Source organism: Parasteatoda tepidariorum, chromosome 2 (genome assembly GCF_043381705.1).
Source record: "Parasteatoda tepidariorum isolate YZ-2023 chromosome 2, CAS_Ptep_4.0, whole genome shotgun sequence".
Lineage (NCBI taxonomy): Eukaryota > Metazoa > Arthropoda > Arachnida > Araneae > Theridiidae > Parasteatoda > Parasteatoda tepidariorum.
In genome coordinates, this window is record NC_092205.1 from 1,286,834 (window position 1) to 1,305,310 (window position 18,477).

At 26.1% G+C, this 18,477-nt stretch overlaps 2 protein-coding genes across 3 annotated transcripts in view; one reads left to right on the forward strand and one right to left on the reverse strand.

The window, feature by feature from the left end:
* Positions 1–125: 125 nt before the first annotated feature.
* Positions 126–8,186, forward strand: LOC107451900 (2-oxoglutarate and iron-dependent oxygenase domain-containing protein 2; the record flags this gene model as incomplete). The annotated part of the gene is given in 7 exon segments (XM_016068136.4): positions 126–266; positions 355–411; positions 502–612; positions 1,884–1,980; positions 2,530–2,654; positions 6,799–6,987; positions 7,701–8,186. Coding segments are annotated over 7 exon segments (1,023 nt in total). The 3' UTR covers positions 8,034–8,186.
* A 2,955-nt stretch (positions 8,187–11,141) lies between these two features.
* LOC107451919 (clathrin heavy chain 2) overlaps positions 11,142–18,477 on the reverse strand; it is a 31,682-nt gene continuing 24,346 nt past the window's right edge. For both annotated transcript variants that reach the window (XM_016068174.4, XM_016068161.4), the window contains 3 exons: positions 17,260–17,376; positions 15,860–16,033; positions 11,142–12,714 (listed from right to left, as the gene is read on the reverse strand). In XM_016068174.4, the coding sequence (XP_015923660.1) occupies positions 12,601–12,714; positions 15,860–16,033; positions 17,260–17,376 (405 nt within the window). In that variant the 3' untranslated portion in view covers positions 11,142–12,600. The remainder of the gene's footprint in view (positions 12,715–15,859; positions 16,034–17,259; positions 17,377–18,477) is intronic.

Genomic DNA, 18,477 nt, shown 5'->3' on the forward strand with positions numbered 1-18,477 from the left:
TAAAACGGCGGGCATTCAAGACAGTGCGGAAGAGGAATGACGCTAGGAGTAAAATTCTTCGCACAGTGACTAAAAAATAACTGAGCACCGTAACTGTTTAGTAGAAAGTCGTCTGCTTCTGAAAGAATTGTTTGTTTACAAGCAGTGGTGCGATCATGAAGTTCTACAATTGTGGCTGTAATTTCACTCATAATATATATATAAAAGAATACAAATATCATTTTAAATACTTTGATAACAAGAAGTTTTTCATGGATTATGGCAACGTAATTGTTTATCAGACTATTTCATTTACATAATGTATAGAAAGCTATTATATATATACACATTTTTCCTTTTATGTTATAATTTTAGATTTTGCCTAACTTAGGTTGTGATTCTGAGTCAAAAAAAGAAATATTACTGAAAAACGTACGTATGTCTTTTCAGCTTTTTCTCAACTGAACTAGTATTAATTTTTAACAAGCACTGTTTTGTAATTTATAAATTGTTTCCTTTAAGATTACAGATGAAATTAAAAGAAGAAAGGGAAAAGAAAAAAACGATGTCGATCGAAGAAATTACCTAAAAAGGAATTATCGACCATTAGATGAAATTGTGTACTCGATAAAGGTTTGTATTATATTAAAAATTAATAACATTATTGATGTTTAAGGTTTAGTAACTATCCTTTTCAGTAATTTACATTCGTAAAATTCTTTGGTTTTTATAATAATGTTTGGTTGTATTGTATTTTTGGTAATTCGTGGATATAAGGGGGGCGTGATCTGTGACAGAATAATCGCCAAGTCTAGGCAACTTTCGGACAGCGGCCCACGAGAAACTTTAAAAAAAAAATTTAAAAAAACATCACTGAAAGTGACCAACTCGAACGATATGACTCGTAGTCACCTCGGGTAAACATCTGCATGTTTTTTTTTTTTAAATTACAAGTTTAAAATCTATTTGGTATTGTGTTGTAATTACCACTATAAATATTAAAAACCAATTCACTATAGTATATAAAGACATGTTAACTTGATTCTATCTTGAGGTACCTTTTGATAGATGATGGTTGACATAGTCTTAAAATTGGCAGGGTGCTGGGATAAAATTATAGTTTCGTTTTCATAAGAGAATGTTATCTTTTCCTTCTAAGAGCAAAATGCTCATATAATTAAACCTTTGGACGATATTATATGGATAATCAACTAATTATACCATAGTTCCTTGGCGATTGTAGTTCTGAGATCACAATATCCCTGATATAAGAATGGAATAATGTGATATAATAAAATGGGAAATAATCTTAGAATAGGAAAACACAACATTAAACTTCAATAAGAAAAAAAAAGTAAAAAGCTCAGAGCACACAACAAGATAAATGATGATCGTAAAAATACACAACAGCTACGGTTAAGTTATAGGTAAATAAAAAAAAAAAGAATTCTCTTTTTCTTTATGATATTTCAAATTGAATCAAAATTTCAGGTAAATAAAAAATTATTTCTGGAACAAAATAATCCCATGAAACTACAGTTAAATTTAATTTGCATTTTTGTTTTGTTTTTCATTTTCTTATTCATAAGTCTCTCAAAGTAAGGTTATATTTTATTTTAGCTTAGAAATTAATAAAATTTTTTAATAAAATAATTCAGTATTAAATTTTGTACTGTTATTTTCATATCATTTGTATATAAAACTCAAATAGCTTGGAGGATTTTTTTTTCCGAGCATATATCTTTTGAGTTTAAAGTATTTATTTACTCAGTTTGCATTTATAATTTTTTCAATACTATCTTGTTAGTTTTTTTTATATATTTTTTAAAGAAAATATAATTAAAAGCCATTTGATTCATTAATGATTCTAGTGTCAACAGTTCTTTAAAAAAAAATTTTTTTAGGAAGATTATTTTCATCCAACTTTCGCCAAACTTGTTGAATTAACGAATCAGCCAGATTCTCAACAAATTTTTCACTTATTAGATGTTATTTCCAAAGGTGAGATAGCATTTGTTACTCATTGTAAATGAAGTTTCAAAATAAATCAAGGAAGAATACAAAAGCTTGTTGAAATAGCATTACTATAGCAATTGTGCCACTCTATATTTGAGAAAATAAAACAATTTTATTTTTGACTGAGAACCCAGAACAATTTTAAATGAAGTGTAAAATGGTTAGCAACTAAGAAATTTTTTTTTTTTTTTAAAGATCTTGGAAGACACTGTGTCTATAATTAGAAAGCCTTTTATGTTAAGAGATATTGAGTAACTTATAAAATATTGTTGATATTTTTCTTGATTCTTTTTTAGTTTTTAACTGGGACTCATTTTATATTTGTAGTTATGTTCATTTTTTCTGAAACTTCTAGAAGGCGAAAACTTTTTTCATGTGGTTTTGGGAAATAAACTAGTTGGTAGGTAGAGTATAAACTAGATATAATTTACTTAAATAGGTATTAAAAACAAATGTTAAACTTGGTACACTAATAACACTATATTGTTGATGAATCTTTTTATGTTAACTAATGAAATAACACTTTTTTTTCAGAAAAACAAATTTATGGTTTTCCAATATTTAATGAAAACTTTTGCCAAAGGATCATTAAAGAGTTAGAATATTACAATGAATCAAATATGCCAAAAGAACAACCCAACACAATGAATAAAAATGGGGTTTGTATCATGACTGTCGTGTTACTTTTAGCTTTAACTGAATTCTAATCATAAAGTCATTACTCTCTATAGCTAAAAATATTGAAACTATGAAAAGAAAAAACTCACTATTTTAGACTTCTTTGTGTTTTGATATTATTTTTAATCACTGTTTTTGAGACCATTGAAATTAACTTTGTTTTCAATAGTAAAAGAATGTCATTTTAGTAACACTGTTTAGTTGTACAATATGCTATTTGAATATTTTTATAGCACTTCAAAGCATTCCATCAAAACATTTGTGAGAATTCAAATTGAATATTTGATAGTCAATGTTACTTGATTCTAAGGAAAAAAATCATATGACATTTACTTTTAATGAATATGTTTATGTTTATTTTAAAAAAATTTAAAAGTAAAAAAGAGAAACAAAAACACAGGAAATTTCTTTGTGCTAACTAATAATTTGCAAAGGGAAGTTTATATGGTAATATTTCTGTATTTGATATTTATACTGATCAAACTAACTTTTTACTATAAATGCATAAAATTTTTCTAACAATTTCAGGTCAAGGATTCACACTAAATAAAAATGTAATTAAATTTAAACTGTAAAAATTTTTTTGTTTAACAAAAACGCTTACTTTGTTTCCTTTAAATTAACTCAATGGTGCAACACATAAAACAAAATTTAAAATTGTTGATATACAGAAATTTTTCAGAAGCTCTTAAACATTGAGTATTTAAAATGGTTAAAAATTCTCCAAGAACCTTTTACCTTCATTTCTTTTAGAAGTATGCAAAATGTTACATGCATGTGTTTCATAGAAACATATAAAAAAATTTTTCGAAAATTTCATTGAAGCATTAATAAAATTATAAATATAAAAATACTGAAAATTTTAAAAAATATGTTTCTACCAAAATCAAACAAGAAAAACAGGGATTTTTATTATATTATATTTCTATCAATATTTTATTATACACATTTCTATTAATAATATATTTGAACCCTATATTGATAGAATAAAAATATTATTTTATATTCAAAATTTTGTTTTAAAAACTTTTTAATATTATATATTATTAAATACAAAAAATATCAGTTATCAGCTTTTACCAATTCATTTTCTTAACACTCCTTAAATTTATATATTATATATTGAGAGGTTTTACGAATTTGTATTTTTGTAAGAAGCTGCAAAGTTCAGTACAAAAGAAATTATCTCTGAACACAACTAACACATGTTTTTAAAAATAGATTGTTATCATCTATACAATAAGCTCTATTGACATAATGAATGCATTTATTTGGTGGAGTCCTTTCCTCATGTGTAGTGCTAGACCTCACAATATTTTATCTGCAAGAGCATACATTCAGAAGATAACACAACAAAAAGCTAGGAAATGCTCCTTTGCCTGTGAAAGTGGCAATACTGAAATAATTTCACTATCCTTTCAATTTTAAATAAGGAAAACAATTTATTTTGTGGGAAGTAAATTACATTATGACAAGCTGTGAAGGTGTCAATAGAAATATTTCATGCAAACTTTGAAAGAAAAATATGTTTCTCAGAGAGCAGAACTTTCTAAGTAGTTCCATAGTTTATCATATGGAAGGGATTTTGAGAAGTGGAGATGATTTAATTTGATAAACAATGAGACATTCTCTCATTGTTCCATGAACATCAGCACGCACAATATTTTTTTACAATAAATTGTATGAATGTTTGTTTTAAAAATCTTCTAGCATAAAATTTCAGATTAAAAACTTTTTACATTCATATCTTTTTGAGCACGGTTAGATTCAGAGTTTGAAACCTTAACTTAGTTGTTCTCTTATATATATATATATATAAACATATATATATATATATATATAGCTNATGTATATATATATGTATATATATGTATATATATATGTATATATATGTATATATATATATGTATATGTATACATATCAGTATTTACTAAAAAGGAATAATAATAATAGGATTTTAAATCCTTCCACCAATTATTTTTCGAACAAGCTCAAAAATTATCAGTAGTTGAAAGAAATGTTAGATTCAGTTTTCATTCAATTCCTATTGCAGTCTGATAAAAAAATTTTGTCTTTTGAGCAAAAGTGAGAGAAAAAGAATTTTGTAAGAATAAAGCCAATTATTTATTATTTTTCACTAATACAAAGCTCGTTGAGAGAGCTTTCTCATCGTATGCATTAATAAATATAGTAACAAGCTTTATATGCTACTCTTGATTTGAGTGTTTGATGGCTTCTTGGAGCCAAATTTCAAGAAACTCAACGAACAAGCTCAAAGATCCCATTTATTTCCTAAATTTTACTTATGAAAGTTAGATTATATGGTTGAAAATTCAAGTGTAAGTTTGCTTTATTTATCTGAAATCAAATACCCCTATTATGTTTTAGGTTATATCTTAAAATATTATGCAAAAATTTAAATGTGCATAATGTCACAGATTTTAATTGTCTGATTAGTTTTAGAGCAAAAACTTAATCAAGAAATTTTGCATACATGATTAAGGAGCAAGAGAGAATTTAATCATTTATAGTATGGGGAAGAAAAAAAAAGTCTGGAAACACTGCTTTAGAGGTTGAAACCCTCTACTAATTGAGTGTTTCAAACATTGAAGTGTCTTGGTCGTGAAAACTTTTTTGGAATTAAATTTATATCAAAAGAATCAAACGTCAAGAAAAATAATCTTTAAAATCATAAAAAGTGGCAGTTAAATAAATGAAAAATTGTCACATATGTAAGTATTTTTTCCCAATAAATTCAACACAACTCTCTGTAGTTTCTCAAATTATGTTGTTATGTCGATTTATAAATTCAAAATTATTCAATTATAGTGTCTTTATAATATCATTTAATTGATATATTAATGTATTTTAAAACTCAGAAGAGTTAAAATTATTCTTATGCATCTTTTTTTACATAAATTAATAATTACAATATTCTAATAATACAGGCTTTCTAGTAGGCCAAATAAAAAACCAGGACATTTTGTGGTACAGTATACTTATACCATACTAATTTTAAAAAAGTAACCTAACTAAAAAAAATATAATTTGCTCTATTTAAGTGTAATAAAAACAAAATTTATCACAAAAGAATAATAAAAAAAATTTAATATTAGAATTACTTTGTTAAGAACAAAAAGTTTTAAAACTTTCTAGAATAATTTTATAAATTCTGGACAACTTAAAATTGTTTCAAATCAATGTATAGAAAATTTTTGCAGCATTAAAAAATTAAATCTGTATTAATCAGTTAGTATTCCCTCAAAGCAATATATAATTAAAATTTGTAACTGAGAGATTTCCTTAAGCAAATAATTTTAAAGTTTGGTTTCAATATTCTTAGTGAGATTTAAATAGTGAATGCCTCTTTAACATCCCTCAATCAATCAATTAAAAACTCTATGTTATGATTACTGTAATGTTGATTGATCATTTTAAAATCCTACGAAAGAGATGAATTAATATTAGGAAACTGCACCACAAGATTTGTTTAAAATAATAATCCCTAATTTGATAATACAAAATTGTTAATTGAGTTTCTTTTTTCATAAAATGACTGAATTCCCAATACAGTTTAAATAATGAGTGGTAAGGCTAAATACTTGAACCAGACAGTCCCTTATTAGGAAATAATTGAAGTTTAGATTTCTAGTAGCATTACTAATTAAAATAAAAAGTTCAAAAATCCAATACTTTTGATTCAAATATATATAAAATTCAATGATTTGATTCAAATATGTATATATAAAAAATAATGATAATTTAGGGACATCAAAACTAAAAGTAAGTACAACATCAAGATAACTACAAACCTTGTCTAATATTTTTGATCCTAAAAGTTACAAGGCAAAATTAGAATCAAATCGATGGATGAAATATATAACGTTAGTCATTAACGTCTAAATATATTTTTTGACACATTTAATCATTCAGTGACGTTTATTCAATTCCTTAGATACATTTAATTTAAGTATAATCTTAAATATTAGTTCATTTATGCATATTAGTTTTATAATTAACAGACTACCAAATAATAAGGTATCAATTTATTTGATTGAAAAGTTACATTTAATTTCATATTAACTAAATTACATTAATACAAAAATTACTTGAAAAATTTATAGGTTTTATTAGATGATATTGGATTCCATGATGGATTTTCTTTGGTACTAAGAAAAGACTATCTTGATCCACTTGTGAAAGTTTTATTCCCGGAATGGAGAGGCCAGAAGTTGGATTCTCATAAATTTTTTTCTGTTCAGTATAAAAGTGATCAAAATACAGATCTAGGATTTCATTATGATAATAGTGAAGTAAAAACTTTTATAATATGTTATTTCAAAAAAAAAATTGCATTCATGTTTTTTAAAGTTCTGAAATATAATAAAGTTGTAAGCACTGATAATATGAAAGAATAGCATTACAGTGTAAACTGGTATCCTAGTTTTGCAGCAAATAATCAATTTTTAAATATTTTAATTGCTATCATTAATTATATTTTGAGTGTTATTTTTATAATTTTAAACTTCACCAATAAAATCAATCTATCAGTATTTTTATCAATAATGAATAAATTTTTTTATAATTTTTTCTGTTCATATTTACCACTTGATGTTCAATTTTGTAACTGTATGCCAGTTCTATAATTTTAATTTTCCTAATGATTATTCTCTTTTCAGTATCTCTAAAGAGGATATCTACTTAAGGACTGGATTCCCCAAATCTTAGTTATAGTAACCTTTAGTATTATGTTATTTTCATTTAAAACATTGTTTCTAGCACTGTTTGATTTTGTTAAGTATATGTTATTTTAAATATTTAATTGGATACAAACTTCATTTGGCATTAAATGATACATTTAATCCTTCTGCAAATAATAGGCAATAAAATAAGAAAAATTAACTAAAGTTTAATTCAGCTTAAAATCCTCCAAGTCAACAAAAATTATGAACAAAATTCAAATATAATTTTCTGAAAAATTGAGTCATTAGATTTGCATTGAAATCTTCATTATTTTGAATTTCAGGTTACTTTAAATGTATGTTTGGGAAAAACTTTTGAAGGAAGTGAATTATATTTTGGTGATATGAATTCTGAACCTATATCTGAATCTACCTGTATTCTAATAGAGCCAAAAGTAGGTTATGGCCTTTTACATAGAGGATGCCAATTACATGGTGTTTTGAACATTAAATCTGGAGAAAGATGTAGCTTAATTATGTGGATGCGAAGTTCAACAGTTAGAAATCAATTATGTCCAATGTGCAATCTAAAACCTTCAGGTTTAAGCCAATCCTCACATTATGGTGATGGATTCACATTAAATGATACAGTGGAAGAAGCTTGCTACATAACATGACTTTTGTTATGATTGTTAACATTTTTCCTAAAGAATTTTTTTTTCAAAAATCAAATATTAATTCAATATTCTTCATGTTGCATGGTTTAATTACTATCACAATGTGGCCACATGACATCATGTTCATGTGCTAATAAAACATTTTCTTTATTATGACTGTAAAATATTTTTTGTATTTTTAAAATTGGTTGCTACGTTATATTAACGGTAGGCATAAAAAATAGCAATTTCTTTCCAAATGAAGTTTAAAATTTTTTCCTTAAAAAATTTTTTCATTTTCATTAAAAAAAAATAATTTGAAGACTATATAGAGTATGATTCTATATTTTTTTTAACATTATCTATTTTTGATCTGAATTTTAAATTGCAATATTTGCATTAAAAAAATTTTAATGCTCGTGGTTTTTTTTTTTGTATAAAATAAAGTGTATAATAATTTTTAAACAAATACTTATCTCTAAATTATTTTTGCTTTAAGTGACATTTCTTTATATATAAGAAGAGAGTGGAATGATAACACATAGCCAATCACAGAAGACTTCTGGTTAGTAACGCACAAAACAGCCAATCAAAATTGAGAACGCATGTGTGTGAAAAGGTAACAATTTTTAATAATGCTGTGTGCAGAAATGTTACAACTAAACTTACCAGCTAAATCTTATTGCGATTTTCATTTTGTATTGAATGTGTGAAATATATTGAACAGAGTTTACTTTAAAATACTTATATCTTTTCTAAACAATGGATCGCCGTAAATATCTTAGGCGATATCAACAGCGACATAGGGCTGAACATAATTTAGCAGCACAAAATTACCGGGAAAATAATTGTAGTGCTATCAATACGCGACACCGAAATGCGCGGCGAAGAAACGTTGAAGAGTCGAGATGTTTAAATGGAAACAAATAATATGAAAAATAAATTGATAAAAAATGTTGTACATAAGGAGGTTTTGCAAATAATTTTTAATTTTATCATTGTTTTTCCTTACATTTAATTGTTTCTTATTTACTTTCAAAGAATCATTCAGCCAGAAATATTAATTAACAGTTCATATTTGTTTGAGATATTTCTGAAAATAATGCATAAAAGTGATACACAAAATGATGTGAAAAGAAAAATCAATGAAAAATGTACATAGCCAGGTTTTGTGAATATTCAGAGATCTATTGTAAATAATTTTTAATTTTATTGTTTTCACCTTATTTTTTATAACAATTCAGACAAAAATGTTTATTGATCATTGATAACATAATTATTTCATTTTGCATTTGTTTTTTTATTAGTATTCAATATGACAAAAAAAAAAAATTAAATTGCTTAATTTAATTTGTCGAATTTCAGTTACATATGTTTTTATTACATAATTTGCTTTTTGTCTGATTGAAACTAAAATATTTTGTCAATTGACAGTATTGAAGTTAATTGGGCAATTACTTGCAATGGTTTTTGCTTTTGAAATATTACTCAGCATTAACTTATTAATATTACATGTTTTAATTTGTTTGCCATATTTTAAAGTTTTCTTTCATTAGGTTTTAATTGTTTTCAGTTTAAAATTTAAATTATTGGGGAGGGGGGAGATGAAGCACCATATAGGGAGCGTCCAGCATCCTATAAGATCAACAATGATTTGAGTTAGGGGTAAAAATATACTTGAGGGTGCCCCTTGGCGAAATTGGCGACTTATGTTTGGCGCCATTCCTGTTTGCGCAGAACACCGTGGTAACAGGAATGGCTGCCAAAATATAATGATATTTCAATAAAACATTAGAAAATTTCAACAAAAGTGCTGCAAAACATCAAAACATAATAAAATTGCAATGAACCCGATATGAGCAAAATTAATGAATCCAATAAAATGCATTTTGAATCTAAACAAAAATTAATGGAGTAAGCACAGAAAGAAAAGGAAAGGAAGAAAACAACTCACTTCTTCGCTAAGCTGGAATATTTTCAGATTTATGTGCACCAAATTCTCTAATAGCAGTTAGATACTGTCTAAATTTATCATGACTAGAATCTGTGTACCTCCATCGCCACATAAATTCGGCGAAATACGAATTGAAAATGGCGTCTGTGGTACCGGATTTGCGATGGTATTTTTTTCTAAAGTCCCTTTTTATGACTGCCAACATACCTTTGATCTTATTGACCAGAAGCAAAAGTAAACTAACCAGCCAGTATTCAACGTAGAACTAACGGACCTCTGAAATTACATATACTGTTAAACATTTAAAAAAAAACGCTAAAATCTAAACCAATCAAAATCACGATTGGGATTCAACATCGCCCAGCTTGGTGATCAACCGCAATCACAACTTGGCGAGAATCAAGGGGCACCCTCAAATATAGTCTACCCGAGTTAGGCTCTGCCACGCGTGCTTTACTAATGCCCTATAGTAGTAATGTGTTAAATAATATAGCTTCCTCGCTTTATATAAGTTTATAATATTATTTGTATTAAAATTGCTTTAGATAAGTTCACAATGTTGATAATAAGGCATTTCGCAATCCTATAATATTCTCTCTCTGTGATGTTGACGCAGAAAAATTGCCAGCTAAACTCCAGGAAAACTACTTTAATTTTGTTAGCGAAGTGAACAAAAATGTAATTGAGTAGCAATTATTGGGGGTTGGCGAGCTGTAGTGAGCAAGGGGAGGAGCCCTCTAGTATGTAACAAAAAAAGAATGGATTTTCAGTTTTTACATATCTTTCATGAATATTCCTATTTCTGATACTCCTGGGTAAATATTGTAAGGAATTGCAATTGTTAATTTTTGAACTCAGTGCACTAAAATTAAATCAGTTACACTGATGACTAATGCAACTTCTAGCCTTTTTTGATATGACATCTTAAATATTCCAATTTCCAATATAACTGCAACCATTAATTTTCTAATTTAGCTACAAGACCAAAAATAAATTGGATACAGGCACACATTTTATATTGCTACCATTAACTGCACTCACAGTATCAGGCAGTATCACTAACAGCTGTCAACACAAAATATTGTAATATTTTAAAAGTCAGTCCTATACCATAACTAATCTGTTGTATAGTTTTTCATCTTATTAAAATCTATTTAAAGCATTCATGCATATACTTTTTTTGCTCTAAAAATGCTTTATTTTTCATACTCAAACATAACACTTAAAGTTAATGTTACAAAAATGTTTGTTCAGTAAGTTTTGACATTTATAAATTGTATCTTAAAATAGAGTTATCACAGAATAAAAGTATGACAGATATATGAGGCATTTTGATTGCAACATGGAAATGTAATAAATCATGTCTTTCAATAATTTTTTTTAAAGTTTTTGATTAAATGATTTTTTTTCTAATAACATATGGATTATTAAAAATTCCTTTCTTAAAATTTATCACCAGTTTTAATATTATTCTATTAATCATAAGAATTGTTAATGAAAATACCCCAAATATCTTAACATAAAATCAGCCTTTATTACAAAACTCAAAAACCTTTATCTGAGAGTGTAAAATATACTATTTGAAATAATAAAATAATTTCAGAGACAATACTTTACTAAAATAATTTAAAGTCTCTTAATAAAACATTTCACGGAACACAGTATTAAACATGTCATAATCAAAATATGGTTAAAGAAATCAGATGATGTCCTTTAGTAATTAAAACCCACATTCTGTCGCACAAAGAAAGTGCCATCCCAGAAATAAAAGAATTAGTTAAGATAATCTGTTACAATGAAGCCTAAGGGCTTCCGATACAGGTTTGCATTTAGTTCGTTGATTAATATTAATTTTATTAAAAAAAAGAAAATTTCAAACAATAGTATTTAGGAAAGAACATTTATTCAAAAATATATAGCAAGAAAATCAATAAAAAAATAAATATTTTAATAACAGTATGTATTTACAAATTACTACTACACTTTAAAATAAATTAACACTAATAGATGTACATTGAAATAATAATAAATAAAAAGCTTAGTCAAATAAATATATGAAATCTGTATTGTTTACAGTAACAATAAAAAGCATAATAAATAAGCTTCATTAAGAGAGACAATGAAATAGAAGATAAATGAATGTGTGCGCTAAAGTAAATGAGAAGCTAAAAGAGAAAAAGTAATCAACAAGTAGAGAGTCAAAATCATCCATGTTAAAGACAAAAATATGGATCGTGCATTTTGTTTAGAAACCAATTTGTAATCCTAGAAAGATTAATAATAAAAATGTTCATTGCTGAACTATTTGTATATAAATTATTAATTTTGTAATTAAATATTAACATAGTTTTCTAAAATTATCAGTTTATCAGAGATAATGAGCAAGTCTTTTTCCTTTACATTTCGATTAAAGCAAGAATTGCAATTAACTTTTTTATGCATTATTCAAAACTCTAAGAGCTTCCATAACCTTCTTAAAAGATCTTTTTTTTCCTAAATAAAAGTTAAAAAGTAAAATAAAAAAAATATTCATAAAAATTATTTTTTTCTTCAAAAAGGTACAGACTTAAGATTTAAAAAAATGTGTTTGAATGACTAGAAAAATCTAGTAGTCAAAATTGCAAAAGTTACAAACTAAAAATTTTCATTTTTTAAAACTTGGGATAGTCGCTCAACAATATGAAACCTTTTTGTTGTCTCTAACACATATTTCAGCACTTGTTCTCGCTTCAAATCTACAGAAAGTACCTAAAAAATCAATCATATGCATAAACAAAATGCAAGTATATCCCTTAATGAGAATCAAGGGATAGCAACAATGAAAGGGCAGATAAACACTACAGTAGAAGATCTTTAAAACAAAAACCTTATGGAATTTTGCATTATTTCACTTAACTTATTTATTTACTAAATATGACGAACAGCTTAAAATGTATTAAAATAATTTTTAGTTAATGCACTTAAGTATTTATTATTTCCAGAAAAATTTTCTGCAGCATTAGTTACAATCAAATTAATTTTAGTCTCTTAGCAAATAGTTAAAGAAATAATGTAAAAAGTTATTGCCTAGTTATTGAAATTTCTTAACAACAAATTTCCTTTTTTACATTTATAGAATTGTGTCGTACACTTATATGTTTATATACTTATCTAAAGTATAAAAATAAGCGACCAATAAAAATAAAATTAAAAATACAAAAATGATATGTTTATAATGAGATAAAAATTACAGGGCTCAGTGCAGGTCATAGTAGAAAAAGTAGTGAAAAAAGTGACTAAAATTTTTTAAAAAGGATAAATAGTTAATTGAAAACAGTGTTAATATTCAGGCAACATCCTAATAACCTTCAAAATATACAACTTAAAGGAAAAAATTTGGTTTAGAAACATTTATTGTTGTAGCTATTTATTGCTTTAATTTACTGCTATTGAATTTTTTAATTAAAAGAAAATTACATAAAGAATATTTTTTAGTTTTTCCCAACTAAAAAAAAAGTTGCATGTTTGACTTTAGCTGTTATGGCTTAAAGTATTATATTAAAGAAGCAGTGAAAGTACACAACAAAAATATTGTTGCTATCATGCAAATACACATTTATTGAGATGTGCTTCTCTTCAGGAGTTAAAAAACGATGTGCTTTTAAATACAATGTGAAGAACTGAGAAAAACGTTAAATAACTATTATTGCAAAAAAAGTACTTTTACAATAGAAATGGTGCAAAGCGAATGTGGGAAAATGTGATTAATGAAATATAAAATAATATCGTATTAAAAGTATCAAAATTGGAAATATGTAAGAAATTCGACACATGTCGTCATTGCCCTAAAGGGGTTAAATTCGAAACATCCATATAAAATAACATTGTTTAAAAAATAAAATAAAAATGGGTGAAAAAACTCTCAGGGAAAAATAAAGTGGAATCACGATGGAACCGTTAAAAGTGATTTTTGAATAAATCATTAACAAATTGTCAACTCATGTCGTCACTAACAATTGAATAAATCATTACAACATTGCATTAATCAAAAATAAAACACCGTATTAATATGAAATTAATTGAATGCAAAAACTGTCGGAAATCATTAATTTACAATGTAATCGCCCTGAATTGAGTGTGTAGAAGAAGTTAACTTTAAGGTGAAAACGGCAAGTAATAATAACATCGTATTAGAAAACTAAAAGGAAAGGGCTGAAAAAATTATTAAATTTCACCTGGGCGCCTAAGGGAAACACTGGAAATAAAACTATGAGAAATCAAATATGTTCAAGAAAGATTTCCAAATAAATCATTAACAAATAGCTGTTACTGAAATACATGTCACATAATAAACATTATATTAATTAAAATATGGAGTTTTAAAAAACCATGGGAGAAAAAAAATTTGTAGAACTTTGTCAATCATTTGACTGATAAAACAATTATAAAACCAAGTAAATTTACAGTGAATCAATTGGAAATTCTCCAATTTAAAATTCGTGTGTTATAACATTGTAAAAAAACAGCACAATTTGAAAAACCACATAGAAAGGACTGAAAAAATTCTTAATAACAACTGACATCAAAAATAATATAAAAAAACATCAAACTGTGTGAAATTACAAGTCAAAAAGAGATTACTCAAATTCGCATGACATAATAACACTGTATTAAAAAAGAATCAAAGTTTTGAAAAGAGAAAAAAATAATTCTAAAAAAATAAAAATTGTAATCACCTTTCAGCGATTAGAGGTTACCCATTTGCAAAATGGTTTTTGTCTGTTTTTTTTTTTACCTTCTTTATTTGCGATATTCACCTGAATTAGTATTGAAAACTATTTATTTTGAACTGTAGGTTAGAATTTCTGATTAATTAATTAAAACAATAAAAACAAAAATATCATTCAAATGATGAAATTCTCTTTTATTCGAAACTCAAGAAGTATTTATGGGTCTCATATCTCTGGTCTCATATCTCATAAATAAACTCACCAACTTAATGCATAACAAAATTAAATAATAAGAGAAAAAAAAAGAATTATAAAAAAATTATCAAACAGTAGCAGTCACCATAGCAATGCATGCAAAGACGACGCATGCACAGAGTTGAAGAGTGTGATGGCGTCCAAATAAGGCGCGCACAACATCAAACCCAAAACAACACCCATTTTGCCAATGGGTTAAAAGTAAACATTTTATTTACGTTTTTTCTTAGGAAGAAAAAAACTTTTATGCACTTTTAATGTAACATTAGAACTTTTAAGAGTGCTTAATTTCTATGATGCAATATTATGCTCTTATTAAGCACATACAGGAAGAAGAAATTCAATTCAAGGAGAAATACAAAAAATTTAATGTTCTGCAACTCCACAGCAGATAAGAAAACAAAACTTAAGATAGATGACTAAAATCATTCCTCGGTACAGTGAATGGCTCTCCTGCATTTCAAGAGGAATTCTTTTGAAAGTATCAATCCTCTTCTATGTCCCACCTATAGTTCTTCTTTACTAGAGCAAGAGGATTGTAATATTACGGGTTTGGGGAAACGTGAAATCTTTCTTTTGATTGAAATGGGGGGGGGGGATCTAATTNGGGGGGGGGGGGAATTGTGAAATTAAAATTTTAAAAAAAGTGAGATAAGTGACAAAAAAATTTCTGATGTTTATTGGACAATGTTATATAAAAAGGCAAGACATTTTTCTGTTTTTCTTGCATCTATAATGGAAAATCATTTCACCCTAACTTTTCATAACAAGCATGTGTGGCTAACCACCAGCCAAGTTACCTTCCTTCTTATAAAAGAGCTTTTTTAAATACTATTTTATATTTATAAGTTTAATATTAAATAAAAGTTTATAACTACAATCTCGTTATTACAGCAATGTCAATGTAGGATAGATATAATCAAAGTTACCTGTCCATTTCTAGATATTGCAATTATACCCTCAGTTTCTTTGTTAAAGGCAGTGGCAAAAATGACATCTGTGCAAATATTTATGCTACAAAGAGTAGTACAACTTTCTAAATCACATAAATGCAAGATACCATATTTTGTGACTATATAAACAAGACCCAACTTGGAGCTCACCTGAAATACATACAATAATTTAAAATGAATCGAATGAAATAAAACTGATACTTAGAAGAGAATTGTGTTATCACATTTATAAAAGCAATTAGGGATAGTCAAGATGAAACAATTCCTAAAAACATAATGACAGCTTGTAAGGACAAATTTATTGGAACTACCATCACAAAGTTTATATATCATACGAATTAAGCAAGTGCAGTTACCTGAGTAATTTATATTTTTTAATCTATAAAGGAACTCAAGTAAATGTACTTTTTTTTGAAGTATATTAGATTACACTTTTTATTGGTAGAAAAAAAAAAGAACTTTTTTAATCTTAAATAGCAATGAAATTTGTAATAAACATGACTGGTATTTTTATAAAATATATGGGGCTATAACTTCAATCTTTATCTTGAGAGAAAATCATTAATAATTAAATAGCTATTTTTTTTAAATAAAAATCTGCTAGTGTTTTGAAAATGTTTGCTACTTACTACTAACATTTGTTCAACACAATGACAGGATTTGACTAAGCAATCAAAAATTTGTGTGCTTAAAATATATTTCGAACTGTTTTAAAGGAAACTTAATTTTTCAAATCTATATTTATTAATTTTATTATATTAAATTAATTAATTTTGTTAAATATTTCGAAGCTTATACAAGATTTAAATTTCCAAAACCTATTTTTGAATATTTCTAATTCAGAACTTTAAACATTTCCCTCTTCAGTATGAGCAGGTTGTTCTTTTAAAATAAAATGTTTTTAATTTTAACTATCCTATTTAATTACTTTTTGTTAAAAAAAATTGTGATAAAAATAGTAAATATGGATCTATTATTTCAGTATATAATGACGAATCAGATTGTTGCAGTTGTAACACACATAAAATAATCGTTTTCTATTTTGCAAAAAGTAAATTTACAACAGATGTTTAGTTTGTGAACAAAAAAGTTCTTTCATTATCGTTTTAGAATAATCTCTTATAATCCATATTCATTTCTTTGCAATTTTTACAAAACCAAAGGTATTATTGTCTTTATTTCACTTTAAATAATTTTGGTGTCTGAAACTTATAGATATCCATCTACAAAATAACTTTATTGAAATTATTTTTAAAAAAATTTACTACCTTTAAAAAGAAATTATTTATTGCATAAAAATCATTTTTTTAAAAAATCAGTAGTATAATTTATAGTACAGTAATAAAAGTATAATTCCCAAATAAAATAATACTTACTTGTATGGAAGAAGGAAAATCATATCTATACCATTCGTTTGAAAACTCAATAACACCAGTATGGGAAGTATAAGCTAAGTTTCCACTCAAATGTGGTCCTAATTCTACAACATGAAGCTGTAAAAATAACATTCAATTTTTATATTAAACGATTTTAACCAATTAAAATATGTCAATTAAACAAATTTTGGAAGTAAAGTATTTTTTAACTTGCACATATATTATCCATGATATTGCTAATGAATGGCACTGTAAAAAAAATATTAATCTAATCAATCTTGAATGTTCAATTCGTTTGAAAAAAGCACAACTTCAATGATTTAACATAAAAATAACAAGAAAGTTTCATATAAAACATTTTCTGAGCAGTTATCAAATTATTTTTGTCCCACTTTCTCAAAGGATATCATATAAGGAGAAAAATGCACTTCTAATCGATGCCTCAGAAAATCCTCTTTTTCAGCTACTGTTTCTTACAGCAGTTAATGTTTGCATACGTTTTTCTGGGTAAATATAGATACAATGGTCTTTTGCAACTGGAAAATAGCCTACATTATATTATCTGGTTGTTTATATAAGTGTATATTGTCTTCATTTACTATTTTATGAAACATTCACTAAAGTATGAAAAAGAGCAATATAATGATAAGCCACCTTTCCTAATTGCTCAGAGCAGTGATTTTGGGGAAAGATACCAGGATTTTCATATAGACAATAAGATGTTTCTGGGTTGCTATCCAGTACAAATTCTAGAAACTTATGAAACAATTTGGTGTTAAAATGTCACTTTTGGAAAACTTCAAAGCAAGGTTAGATCTAAATATGATGGACTAATGTGTAACTGGGTGCCCTACTTATTATCCAAAACTTACTTATATTCAGAAAATATTAAAAACCTTCATAAAATTCAGTTCCAATTAAACTTGTTTTACAAAATGTTTTAATTTTTACATAAACAATTACATTAAACATTAATAATCAATTAAATGTCCATGTTAGCAAAAAAAAAATCAGGTATGAAATTAAAAATATCAAGTATTTGTAAGAAGAACATACAAATTTTTAACAGGAAACATACAAATTTTAAAAATTGAAAGAAAGAAATCAGAATTTTCTAGTTACTAAATTTGTTACATGTTTACCAACCAAGACTAATAATCAATGTTTTGTACATGGTTACAGTTAGAAAAATGTAGTACTTGCGATTCAAAGCAGAAG